This window comes from Eleginops maclovinus, chromosome 4 (genome assembly GCF_036324505.1).
Source record: "Eleginops maclovinus isolate JMC-PN-2008 ecotype Puerto Natales chromosome 4, JC_Emac_rtc_rv5, whole genome shotgun sequence".
NCBI lineage: Eukaryota > Metazoa > Chordata > Actinopteri > Perciformes > Eleginopidae > Eleginops > Eleginops maclovinus.
In genome coordinates, this window is record NC_086352.1 from 27,938,422 (window position 1) to 27,952,436 (window position 14,015).

The window sequence follows — 14,015 nt, forward strand, 5'->3', positions numbered from 1 at the left end:
CCCAACATTCATCTCTGTACATTTACTCAAGTACTTCAGAATGATTTTGAGGTACTCACAGGCACACAGACTTCATTTAAATATTTCCATTTCATGCTACTTTATATTTCTACTCAACGACATCTCAAAGGCAAATATTGATGCCTACTTTTTACTCCTCACAGTAAAGTGGAATAATTGACTTGACCTGTCTTGACCTAACATTTATTTGACAGCTTTTAAGATACTTATAGAAATGCTTTTAGAAATGTTAATTTCTGTAGGACGGCAAACACATTAAAACTGGCCCTCTGTCCTGAACCTTCTGAATCAATGGCTGATTGACAACCATGAATATAATTGGATGGTACTCACCACTCAGTTGTTAGTGAGCCAATAATTGTGAAGCATGCCTATGTTTAGAACTTGAATTAGAACAATTTAAATATAGCTGCGTTCCATTCCCTTTTTACATTTATGTCAATTTGTATACAATATATACTGTATGTATGATATACTATATATATATATATTCACTAATGGTTTTCATTTAGTCTCTTTTAAAGCTTCAGTGACTGAGAGCAGGATGCATGAACATTCTGACAGCATCATATATTAAGAAAATCCCTTGATGTTACTGCTAATACAACACTGATAAACAAATAATAAGACTGATGAACACATTGACTTTGAGCTAAAATGCTGTGTCCTCTCTTTTCCCTGCACATGACTGCACTTGAGGTCTTTGGATGCAGATGTAGAGGTGCCCAAGCTGGTTGATCTTCATGTGAGTTGATGACATGTCTCTGCTTGCATTTTTTTTTTCAGTTTACATTGTAGTACCATGATTTAGTAGGCTTTCATTACACCATTTGGCAGGCCTCAAAATGGATCCTTTTGTCTGACACAGACGACAGCCAGATGATCTAGCTTCCAATGCTGCATGTTCGACAATGTGCTGAGATAGAAAGACCAATATTTTCTTTATTTAGCTAGCTATAACTTACAGTATCTCATAAAAGTGAGTACACCCCTCACATTTTTGTAAATATTTTATTATATCTTTTCATGGGACAACACTGAAGATATGACACTTTGATACAATGTAAAGTAGTCAGTGTACAGCTTGTATAACAGTGTAAATTTGCTGCATCCCTAAAATAACTCAACATACAGCCTTTAATGTTTACTCCGCCGGCAACAAAAGTGAGTACACCCGAAGTGAATATGTCCAAATTGTGCCCAAAGTGTCAATATTTTTTGTGGCCACCATTATTTTCCAGAACTGCCTTTACTCTCTTGGGCATAGAATTCACTAGAGCTTCACAGGTTGCCACTGGAATCCTCTTCCACTCCTCCATGACAACATGACGGAGCTGGTGGATGTTAGAGACCTTGCGCTCCTCCAACTTCCATTTGAGGATGCCCCACAGATGCTCAATAGGGTTTAGGTCTGGAGACATGCTTGGCCAGTCCATCACCTTTAACCTCAGTTTCTTTTGCAAGGCAGTGGTCATCTTGGAGGTGTGTTTGGGGTCGTTATCATTTTGGAATACTGCCCCGCGACCCAGTTTCCGAAGGGAGGGGATCATGCTCTGCTTCAGTATGTCACAGTACATGTTGGCATTCATGGTTCCCTCAATGGACTGTAGCTCCCCACTGCCGGCAGCACTCATGCAGCCCCAAACATGACACTCCCACCACCATGCTTGACTGTAGGCAAGACACACTTGTCTCGTACTCATCACCTGGTCGCCGCCACACACGCTTGAGCATGTTCAGCATCTGAACCAAATAAGTTTATCTTGGTCTCATCAGACCACAGGACATGGTTCCAGTAATCCGTGTCCTTATTCTGCTTGTCTTCAGCAAACTGTTTGCGGGCTTTCTTGTGCATCATCTTTAGAAGAGGCTTCTTTCTGGGACGACAGCCATGCAGACCAGTTTGATACAGTGTGCGGCGTATGGTCTGAGCACTGACAGACTGACCCCCCACCCCTTTAACCTCTGCAGCAATGCTGGCAGCAGTCATACGTCTATTTTCAAGAGACAACCTCTGGATATGACGCTGAGCACGTGCACTCAACTTCTTTGGTGGACCATGGCGAGGCCTGTTCTGAGTGGAACCTGTCCTGTTAAATCGCTGTATGATCTTGGCCACCGTGCTGCAGCTCAGTTTCAGGGTGTTGGCAATCTTCTTATAGCCTAGGCCGTCTTTATGTAGAGCAACAATTGTGTTTTTTCAGATCCTCAGAGAGTTCTTTGCCATGAGGTGGCTTTTTGAACTTCCAATAACCAGTATGAGAGAGTGTGAGAGCAATAACACCAAATTTAACACACCTGCTCCCCATTCACACCTGAGACCTTGTAACACTAACGAGTCACATGACACCAGGGAGGGAAAATGGCTAATTGGGCACAATTTGGCCATTTGCACTTAGGGGTGTACTCACTTTTGTTGCCAGCGGTTTAGACATTAATGGCTGTGTGTTGAGTTATTTTGAGGGCACAGCAAATTTAAAATGTTATACAAGCTGTACACTGACTACTCTACATTGTATCAAAGTGTCATATCTTCAGTGTTGTTCCATGAAAAGATATAATAAAATATTTACAAAAATGTGAGGGGTGTACTCACTTTTGTGAGATACTGTAAATGTTCCAACAGTTTGTGCTGCAACAGTTAAATTAAACTAACTTTGACCCAGGGGTGGGAGAAGTAAAAGTAGAAGTACCAGAGTGTAGGAATATTCTGGTACAATAAAAGTCCTGCATTCAAAATTGTACTCAAGTAAAAGTGCAAAAGCATTATCATCAAAATATACTTCAAGTGCCAACATGTAAAAGTAGTCATTCTGCAGATTGGTTTATTTCAAAATAATATATATTTTATGTTTCGATTATAATTATTGATCATTAAAGTATTATCAAGGCTCGTAAAGGTGCAGCTACTTTTAATGACTTTGTATACTGCAGGTAGCTTATAAATGTACTCCAGAATTAACTAAAGTCTGATTATTAATCCAAATCTGCAAAGTAACTAAATGTTGTGGAGTAAATGTACACCATTTGCCTCTGAATTGTAGTGTAATTGTAAGTAAAAAGAATAGCTAAAAATGTTGAAGTAAAGTACTGAAGTACTTCAACATTTTACTTTAGTACAGTACGGTAAATGTACTTTGTTACTTTCCACCTCTGCTTTAACCCAAAAACGCTTCCAGCAGTATTCTGGCATTGACTGGAGGTGGAAATTTTTTTCGATTTTAATTTAGCAAAACATTATTTTGTTAGACCTCTTGTTGCCCTAACTCAGGCAATGCATTTTCTTTCAGTGTTTCGTATGCATCTGATATAAAAGCAAAAAGCATTGTTGGATTCAGGCTGTCTGTGGAGCAAAGGTTGAAAATGAAGAAGCGTGCAGTGGGGCAGCTGCATGCGAAACGTTGTCTAGAATGTATGGCGGCTTATATCATTGCATCAACTTTCTTGCACTTTCTGTGAACTTTATCATGTTTTATATACAAAAATGTACTCTGTGTTTCTTCAGGGTAGATAGTTAATTATGCAACTGCTGAGTTGTTGCATGGCAACTAGAATGATGTAACGCTTTGGCCATGAACTTTTTGTCACGTCTGCCATAGCTTTGTGTTTTGAAAGATAAAAGCATCCTGTCTGATTACCGTTCCAAATCAAAACAATATTTCCACAGTCTGCATGAAGTGAATGATTTAATAATGATTATGCTTTTTGTTTCTAATTTTTCCAGGTCGTGTTAGGGTTCAGCACTCTGCCCTGTCAGGTTTGACTGTATACAGACAGCAGGGAGCAGAGCTCGTGAAAGCCGGTCCTGTTGTTTCATCAGGACCGGCTTCAGAGCATAATTATCTAATGTTCTGCAGTCTAAGGTTCACTCTCTTTACTGTTATTTCTCTTGTGTCCTTTCTCTTTCTGCGTAAAAGCATAGCCCATCTGCTCGCTGCACATGCATATTTAATGTCTCTGCCCTCAGCTGTGCAGTGTCAACACAATATCGCTGCCCCGTGAAAACTGCTAACTTTCCTTCAGCTTTGTGTCTTTATGTCTACTTGAAGTTAAAGTTCAAGCTCTGGGTGCTGATGGGGTTTAATCACTCCCTGGTGCAGAAAGTCATTAAAACTTCATCATATAGAACAGTCCTTTTTTCCCAATCAATACAAATGTGCACTTAAATAAATATAAGGCTTCCAGAGACTGACAGCTGGATTCCTATGGTGCACATCTTGGCGCTCTGCGGGGATGTAGTTTACAGGCCTGGGGCCCTTTCCTCTAATTAACATTCAGATCCAGGCAAAGTTCACATTGTAATGTTGAACTGTTTTTGCATCAATTAAGCAGCGTTTGAAACCCCTCAAAAGTTTCCATGTGTACTAATAATCTGTCTCCTGCTCATTTATTGTAAGATACAAACTGATTTTTATAATAAATCAATGAGAAGTTAAATAATAAATCAACACCCACGCTGTATGGCAAGCCCTTTATTGTCGGTATGACAGCACAGTGGAAAACAGGATTAAAACTGTGCGCACACATTTGTGTTTCATTGGGGATCTGTTTCCACACACACACACACACACACACACACACACACACACACACACACACACACACACACACACACACACACACACACACACACACACACACACACACACACACACACACACACACACACACACACACACACACACACACACACACACACACACACACACACACACACACACACACACACACACACACACACACACACACACACACACACACACACACACACACACACACACACACACACACACACACACACACACACACACACACACACACACCTTATGTGCGTTTATTAGTCTGGAATAAAATCTTCTTGAAGGCCTTCCTGAAGTCTCGGTTAAAGATGGTGTATATGATGGGGTTCAGGCAGCTGTTGCAGTATCCAATCCAGAAAAAGAGGTTGAATAGTGTATCGGGGATTGTGCACTTGTCCCTGCAGACAGCATGGAGACTGTAAGTGAAGAAGAACGGGAACCAGCAGAGGACAAAAACACCCATGACCACCGCCAGAACAAACGTGAAACGCTTCTCCCTCATTTGTGCCACTTTGTTTTTGGAGAGAGACATCTGCCTGCTGCGGTGAGGCCCTGGGGAAGGGAGGAGGAAGTTGTTGGAGCAGTGCTCAGATGATGCCCATGAAATGGAGGCGCAGGAGGAAGGTGGATGAGGAGGAGGCATCAACCTGTTAGACGATCCCTCTTCGTCCTTTCTCTCCTCTGTTTTCACATTTCCGCAGGCTCTCCTGGAAAAGTGAAGAGCCGAGGAGAACGATGAGGTCGTTTTTATGTCGGCCTTGCAGCACTTTTCCTCCAAGTCAATGTCATCCAGTTCTCCTCTCTTTTGGCTGCTGCTGTTGCTGTCCATGTTGGAAGAGCTGTGATGGTTTGCAGGCCGAGGACTGTCCAGCTCATATTTGGATTTACCGCAGCCCACTCCCTTCCTTTGTCCGATCCTGGGACTGATGTCAAAGCAGGTCTCAGACTGCGATGGCTGCCGCTCCACCACGTTCTTTGCCACAAACACGGTCGAAGCTCGCTGCTTTGCAACACGGTAGATCTTACAGTACACCAGTATCATGATGACTCCTGGGGCGAAGAAAGACACAAGGCAGGAGGAGAGGATGTACCACGTCTGGTTGTTGAGAAGACACTCCTGCCTCTGTGTGTCGCCGGCCTCCTCCAACCCCAAATACTCCTCGTTCTGCGTCATGAGAAGCGGCGGCGAAGAGATGACTATAGATATAAGCCACACGATGCTGATCATAGATTTAATTCTTTTGGGCGTCCTTTTGCGGTTGTAGCTGACTGCTTTAGTGACAGACCAGTACCGGTCGAGGCTGATGGCGCAAAGATGGACAATGGAGGAGGTGCAAAAGAGGACGTCCAGAGCCAGGTAGAAGGAGCACCAGGTGGAACCAAAGTACCAGTAGCCCATGACCTGGAAAGAGAAGAAACCAATAAGAATATGTTAGTGACGAATAGAAGCCTCAGTAAAGGCCTGGAGGAAAAAATTGCCTTATTACCCATTACTGCTATGGTTACTGTGTTTGGTTTGAAAGAAAACCTCTATGTGTGTTTGCCCCAGTGGACTCTCGGAAATAAATTAAGCAGACAATCTTTTCACAGCTGCAAGAAATTGTATAATATCAATGGCATAGCGCGTGCTCTGCAGTAAAATGAACAATGAGAAAAAAGGTCTTAAAGACAAAGATCTACTACTTTGTAGATGTTCCTCTTGTGTAGTGTGATAATTACTTTCTTAGCTGAATTGGAACATTTGGAGAATGCCATAAAGGCTTGGGGAATTTATTATCAGGTTTTGGATGAGAGAAATGAGGATCTAAAAAAGTAAGGAGAAGAAACTACAGTCTTTGGTTCTACTGAGAACTGAGTATTTGTCAACACTGAGACATTGACTTAATGAATTCAACAACAATTCTGACCATCAAATGTTCTTTATAATTCCAAAAGTAAAGCATTCTCTCAGTTTATATGATACATATAGCAAAACATTGCTATGCTTGCTAATGCTTTCGGAATTCGTGATTGACACTTTTGACATTTTTTGACATTCTCTAGAGCAGATGTTACCAACCTTATGCATCCCTACAGCCCTGTCAGATGAACTCACACAGCAGATCTGTTCCCAATGTAGGGGCCAAATGTAACACTACTCATAATGAAGAAAATATTTAGATTGGTTTGGTCAACAATTGTACTATTACTTGGACAGAAGCTGAATGTTTCAACAATGTATCCCTTATTTTAAGTTATTTGAATTGTCAATTTCCAGTGACCCCTTTAACCACTGATTTGTTAAACACGCTAAAAGCCAGATCCGGAGTTATTTTCACTCTCCATTTATTTTACTGAACTGAGACCGGATGTGACAAAGCAGTTTGGAGGCGGTGTTTAAGCCAAAAAGCATACGCACATCTGTTGGGCTCTAAAGGCCTAACACCCCGGAACAACACACATGATCCGGGTAGTGTTGTTCTCTAGAGTTAGGTTTTTTGTGGGTTTAATGTGCCACTAAGCAACTTTCAGGGGCAAACGAGGCCACGGCTCCAAAGTCAGATCCAGTTCTCTTTATACATCCATGATTTGTACCTATGGGTTCTTAGAGTTATTTGTAAACATCAGCATGATAACATAATCACAGTAACATGTTGATGTTAAAATCTTTGTTGACCATGCAAACATACACTGCCCGGCCCAAAAAAAAGGTCACAAGCCTGTGGGGGCAGTGCTATGATCTGGGGTTGCTGCAGTTGGTCTGGTCTAGGTTCAGCAACGTTATGTGCCCAAAGAATGAGGTCAGCTGACTAACTGAATATACTGAATGATCAGGTTATTCCATCAATGGATGTTTTCTTTCCTGATGGCACGGGCATGTTCCAAGATGACAATGCCAGGATCCATCGGGCTCAAATTGTGAAAGAGTGGTTCAGGGAGCGCGAGACATCATCTTCACACATGGATTGGCCACCACAGAGTCCAGACCTGAACCTGATTGAGAATCTTTGGGATGTGCTGGAGAAGACTTTGCGCAGTTGTCCGAATCTCCCGTCATCAGTAGAATATCTTGGTGAAAAATGAATGCAAGACAGAAATAAATGTTGTGACATTGCAGAAGCTTGAGGAAACGATGCCACAGCGAATGCGTGCCGTAATCAAAGCTAAAGGCGGTCCAACGAATATTAGAGTGACCTTTTTTTTGGCCAGGCAGTGTATATACACTAAACAAAAATGACAGCAGAGGCTGATGATTTTTTTGGGTTTCAGTTATTTGGGCATAAACAAAAGTGGTGAACAAATAGAAGTCAACCTCATGCTGGCGGTAGATTAAATGTCAGTGTATCACCAAAGTCGTAAGTATTCATCTTGAGAGGAACATGAATTTCTGGTTAAAATGGATTGACAATACATCCACTAGTTGTTAAGCTGTTTCAGTCTGTAAGGGAAAATAAAGGAAATGCATTATGGTAAATCAAAGTAAGAGCCTGAGAAGTGCCTGATCTATAATGTAACACAAAAGAAGCTACGACTAGACTTCAAGTATTATGGGATGAGGAAAAGCAGGGACAAATCAGTGATGTTATTACTGGGTGCAGAGAACACCAGAGAGGATACACATGCCATGCATCAATATAAGAAAGGAAAAATAGGAATACACTGTTTACAATTACTCATAAATAGGTCAAAGTTAGCAATTAAAGATGTGTACAGATTAGCCAAATGGATTTTACTGCAGCTGTGACGAGTAAAGCAATCCATTGCTTTTAATATTTTTACCAGAATATTGATCAAAATATGAGCATTTTCCCAAAGAGCATCATATGTTCTTTTCCAATCAAATTAAATATGTACTGTACAACATTCAGCATTTATGAGCAACTATTGATAAACCAAGGTGATTGAATGACCCATCTGTCAATAAGGCCAGTCAGGAGAACATCAAATTAGTTTTTTCCATCAAGAAATCCTTCAGTGTCTTTCTTTGCTCTTCTTCCAATTCAGAAATCCTCTTCAGTTATGATACAGTTTATAATATTGCATCATCGACATTTAATTCTCAATGATCCCACATTGTTGTATTGGAGTTACAATTGCCTCTTTGTGTTGCTACACACACCTCAACCAACGTCGTCGCTGCCAGTCACTCCTCACAGAAGGAAAGAAAAAAGGAACATGAACAGGAAGGAAGATTTGAAGCCTTAAAAAAACAATATAAGTGGTATATTGGGATTTCCTGATTCTAGTGTAGTATTGTGTTAATCCAAACTGCCGTGCAAGGTAAGTCACTTTGTGGGTTCAACTAATGTTGAACAGAAGGAGAGCTTGGGTTGGTAAAGCAGAAGCAGGAAGAGGTGGGGCTTGATGACATTTCATAGTGTTGGATCTTTAAGTGTACTAGCTGTATGGCTTTTAAGGGATTGAACCATACAGTCAGTCGAACATGTTGGTCCTGACTTCAACAACTATTGGATGGAAATTATGATCAGACATTTGTTTTCCCCAGAAGATGAACCCTTCTGACTTTATCTGGCACCACCACAGGGTTGACTATTTTGTTATTTTTAGGCAAACGGTTTCAAAAACATTTGAACTGGTAAAACCTTTCTTGAACGTATTCACTTTTCATGTGGCGCCACCATCAGTAGGACATTTGGGTCGGACATTCATTGTCCTGTGAACTGTGATCATCTTTTAACTTTAACGCCTTAATTGTGTCAACTTGTTGATTTCTCCATACTTTGGTTTATCTAAAAGTTAGTTTTCACTCACATGATCAGATAAATATCCCAATACCACTTGCATGTAAGTACCAGCTAGAAAATAGAGTCTTAGAGCAGAGTCCGTTTCCTCACCTCATTAGCCAAGGAGAAGGGGATGACCAGCGTCGCCACCAGTATGTCCGCCGAAGCCAGAGACACCAGGAAGAGGTTTTGGGGTGGCCTCAGGGCACGGCTGGTGAAAACCGCCACCACGACTAGCACGTTTCCCACCACAGTCCCCAGTATGATGACCGTGACCACAAGCACGATAAACACTGACGCCACCTGCGAGTGAGGAGGTAGAGGAGGAGATCTGGCCAGAGAAGACGAGGTGTGGTTAACATTCTCCAAAGAAGAGTTTGGTGGTAAATTGTCCGGCATCGTGGCCATTTCAGTGAACACATCCTGTAGGTCCATCCTGGTTAAATGTCTGACAGTATGATCCCCATTTTTTTTCAACTCCAGCGGATTCACTGCAGATGGATTGTCTCGATGCCAGCCAGTGAGGAAATAACAGAAAAGACAAAATAAGAAATGGAATGAGAGAAAGAGGGAGAGTAAAGCCAGTGAAAGAAAGAATAATTAAGCTGTATCTTTGGTAACAGAAGTTAAGCATCCAAGAATAATCTCACCTCCTTTACACAAAATGTTGATATTTAATCTTAAAAAAAAAAAGATGTAAGACACCCATATCTCAGAACCTCACAGCACTGCAGCTGTGGTCAATATGTTGTCATATTTGGATTTAAAGACATACGTCTCAGCATTCCTGCTGCACTTCTTCTTTCCGAAAGAAGGATTTGCATGATTTAAGTTAGGATTAAAATAAAAGTCATACCTTTGAAAATATCCATTTATAAGCACATCTGAGCCCAGAGCTTTACATGCTGCATTTAAGCTACTAGACTGGCCTACTTATAACCAATAAGGTGCAACCAAATGAGAACAAATAAATAAATATAAAAAGCACAAGGCTCTACTCAAGGACAGAACCCCCTTTTTAAAATGTACAGTACCCTCATACTGCTGCACTGCCCGAGAGACCACTGTGTCAGAAAGAAGGATCTAAAAGTAGATCAAAAATAACTGGAAATCAAAGAGTGAATGAGAAAAAGAGTGTGGAGAAGAGGAGGAAGAGATGCAGCAAAAAATTAAAAAACTATGGAGGAAAGACGAAGAAAAGCAGAGCTCCTCACTTTCATGCGAGTTGTTTCCGTGCAGAGTGACTCTGCTGCTGCTGCTGCTGCTGCTGCTGCTGCTGTTCACTGGATGCTGCTGGAAAGAGAAGAGATGAGGAGGAGAGAGAGTAACAGAGAGGAGAGATGAAAGGGATGAGTAGGAGATGCAGTGAGAGGAGAGAGGGAGAGAGTAAAAAAAGGCCATGAGAATGAGAAAGTAAAGAGAGAAGGATTGATTAAGGAGGATGATGGGGGAGATCAGAAGGAGGAATTAGTAAGGAGATGAGGGTACTTTGAGTAAGAGTGGGAGGAAGAGGAAATAGAAATATAGAAGATGAGAGGAAGAAGGAGGTACACATGGGTGAGGCAAGGAGGTGAGGAAAGACAGGAGAAATGGTGCACAAGAGGACATTTGAGAGAAAGTGGAAGAAAGGAAAGACGAGAGATACGGGGACGACAGGAAAGAACGGGAAAGTGAATGAAAGAAAAAGAGGAAAGATTCGATATACTGATGTGAGTGAAGGAGATGGGAGAAAAAAAGGAAAAGAGAAAGGGTGAGAAGAAAAAAAGACAGGAAAAAGGGGGGTAAACTTAAAGGTATATGAGGCAGGCATAGAAGAGCGATAGAGGGGCCAGTGTAGAAGGATGGAGATAAGTAACAAGGATAGAGGAGACGGAAAGAAAACTAAATCATTAGAGGAGAGGATAATAAGCACAGGACGGGAAACTAGGATAGAGAAGAGGACCAGGGAGAATAGCAGAAAGGCAGCATTAAAAGACAGAAGAAGAAAGACAGGAGAGGACAGGAAACTGGAAGGGAAGGTAGGTGAGAAAAAAAAGAGAGGTGATGACACAAACAAGACACGATAAGGAAAGTGAAGGAAGCTATGGTAGAGTAGAGGAAAGGAGAGAAGTGGTTACTGAGAGGAGAGACAAAAGAGGAAAGGGAAGAGAAAACAAGGAACATGTGAAGAGGAGAAAAGGACATTAGAGGAGCAGAAAACAATGCCAGAGGAGCGGACACAGGATACAAAAGAGGTGAGTGAAACAACATGAGAGAAAGCTTCTAAAAGAGACACAATCAACTTTTTAGTGGTCATAAATCAATTCCCATTTATCCAGAGTGGAGTGGAGAGAGTGAGCAGGCCTTTATTTAATCAGCCTCTGATGCTCTTAATTTAGCCTTCTGGGGCTGAGCGATGACATGAAGTGCGCCTGCAGCCTGGTTGCACTTCTGCAGCTTCTGAACAAATTGTGACACTCACACGCCGTTTAAATCAGCCTCAGTGGGTGAAGACCTCTCAGATCACACATCACAAAAGCCAGCATGACGTGAATACAGACAAGGAGGTAATCCCATGATGCCACAGCAGGCAGGATTGTTTAACAATAGATGAGGGATGAGGGTACATATATACAGTTTTATTTTCCCAGCACTGTGACGCTGGCTGGATAAACATCAACAAGCTTCCTCAGGCTGCGTTTCCACACCGAGAGTGTTCAGAGCTGTTTATTCAGACTAAAGAGTATTCAGGGCTTTAGGTCGGCGGGAATAGCATAATGACAGCTCACGCGTCACCACCGATTGAATTAGGGGTTTGTGAGGCGATAATGATGGGGGGCTCAATAACTGGGTAAAAGACCAAATTTAATCAATGATCCTTGGACTGTTCACATAAACAAACAGGGGCCACAGATGCTAAAATACAAATGTAAACAATTCTCAGAAACATTATACTTTTCTATGTATTTATGCTAGACAGCCATGTAAACATTGCATGGACATATCAGTGGTGGCAATCACTGAGCAGCACCCAAGTACTGTATTTAAAGGGACAGTAGTATTTACGACATGGAATAAATGATGAAAAAATCATAAAAATTGATGATTTTTTTTGTTATTAATTGAAACTAAGAATCATGCTGTTATGTTAGCTAAGAAGGAATATCTACATGGGGAGCAGGTCCCTTTCCAGTCTGAATTTGCACCGTAACGTTTGTACAGTAGCCAAGAAAGGACAAACAACGCTCTGGCTCTAGAGATTGTTTATTCATACTGGAAGTCCCCTGTGGTTCTCTAACAATAAAACTGCAAAATCCTAAAAATACCTTTCGACGACTATTTATGTCAGTAATGTAAGGAAGGCATCTATAAAGAGGCAAAGGTTCTGAAATACTACCCCCATTGTTTTGCACTCTTGTTGGATTTGAGGGTTGGTTGAAATCTGCAACTGCAATGCCTGATGGCGCGAAATCCTAGAACACTGTCTAAGTACAATGTGGAGGTACTTAAACATTGATCATTACCATTTTATGGTTCTTTATTCTTCTGTTTTGTTAATACACAGTTGTGAGCTCATAGCTTAGTTGTTAGCAGTTGGCTAAACGATTAGCAACATCTTCTCTCGATCTCTGAAATACTTTTCTGATATTGTAGGTAGTTTGGGCTGAGAACCAGTATGTCGTCTCAAAGGGCTGTACATGCCCATTAGTTTGCAAAACAGATGTTTAGTCTCAGAATTGCCACTGTACAAAGTGGCGCAGTAATAAGTCCTAAAACCCGGAAGAGATCAAGTATTTTAACACTTCCCGTTCCCTCATCTTGAAGTGAATTACAGTCAAGTCCTGTAATAATGTCTGTGTTTAACACAAGCATACAAGATTACATTTGAAAGGATCAGTGGAGGGGTACTCAGTTAGTTACGAATTGCATCTGTAATGCTAGATGGCGCCAAATCCTATAACACTGTCCCTTTAAGTACAATGTGGAGGTACGTGTACTTTAATTATTGCCATATAATGTTCGTTATACTCCTGCTCCACTATATCTCAAAGGCAAACATTGTACTTTTTACTCAACATAGAGTTTATTTGCAAATGTATGTTAATAATACAACGTAACTCAACTACTTCCATTGCTTCTGTATTTAGACACAAAGGCTGCACCATTATTGCATTGGAGTAAAGTGTGCACTCTGTTTCCCATTTGAACAGTCATCACGTCTTGCCCCTCTTTTCTGACCGCAGGCTGTTCACCTGAGGCACATCAGTGTTATTCAATTAGTTTGCTATCAGCCTTGAGCGCCTCATTTCATACTGACAAAGTACATCTTTAAAAACATCCCATAACGTTGTTTAAATGTATCTTAAATCAGCTGATTACTGTATTTTGTAGGCAAACCAACAGGAGGAAATGATGTATTTGGTGCTCTAGTGAGTATTTGTGGCAGCAGGACAGCGTATGTGGGAGTCAAAATAAGCTGCTGTGTGTGTTCATGGCAATGAAGGAACATTTCACAGTGTGGCTGATTGATGTTTTTATTAGCTATTTGACAATAATTGGAGTCTGTGGCGTAGAATAATAAGTTATATCGGGCTATATAATGTGAATCACGTCTCCAGTCTTAAAACGTAACTGTGCAATGTGTTAAAGTTGTTTTCACCACACAGGAACACTGCTCTGATTCATCATCGCATTAATACAGCGAATGTGT

General features: G+C 41.2%; 1 protein-coding gene across 1 annotated transcript; it reads right to left on the reverse strand.

Annotated features, from left to right (window-relative positions):
- Nucleotides 1–4,845: 4,845 nt before the first annotated feature.
- Nucleotides 4,846–11,478, reverse strand: LOC134863407 (alpha-2Db adrenergic receptor-like). The gene is made up of 2 exons (XM_063881906.1): nt 9,437–11,478; nt 4,846–6,003 (listed from the first exon to the last, which is right to left on the reverse strand). Exons 1-2 carry the CDS (start codon nt 9,758–9,760, stop codon nt 4,846–4,848), a joined length of 1,482 nt encoding a protein of 493 aa, XP_063737976.1. The 5' UTR covers nt 9,761–11,478.
- Between the last annotated feature and the right edge of the window lie 2,537 nt (nt 11,479–14,015).

Bases quoted from the DNA above. Each gene is read 5' to 3' on its own strand.
- LOC134863407 (XM_063881906.1), bottom strand. From the start codon at position 9,760: ATGGACCTACAGGATGTGTTCACTGAAATGGCCACGATGCCGGACAAT. The intron at 6,004-9,436 runs GTGAGGAAACGG...TTCTCTTTCCAG, and splicing joins CCTTCTCCTTGGCTAATGAG to GTCATGGGCTACTGGTACTT.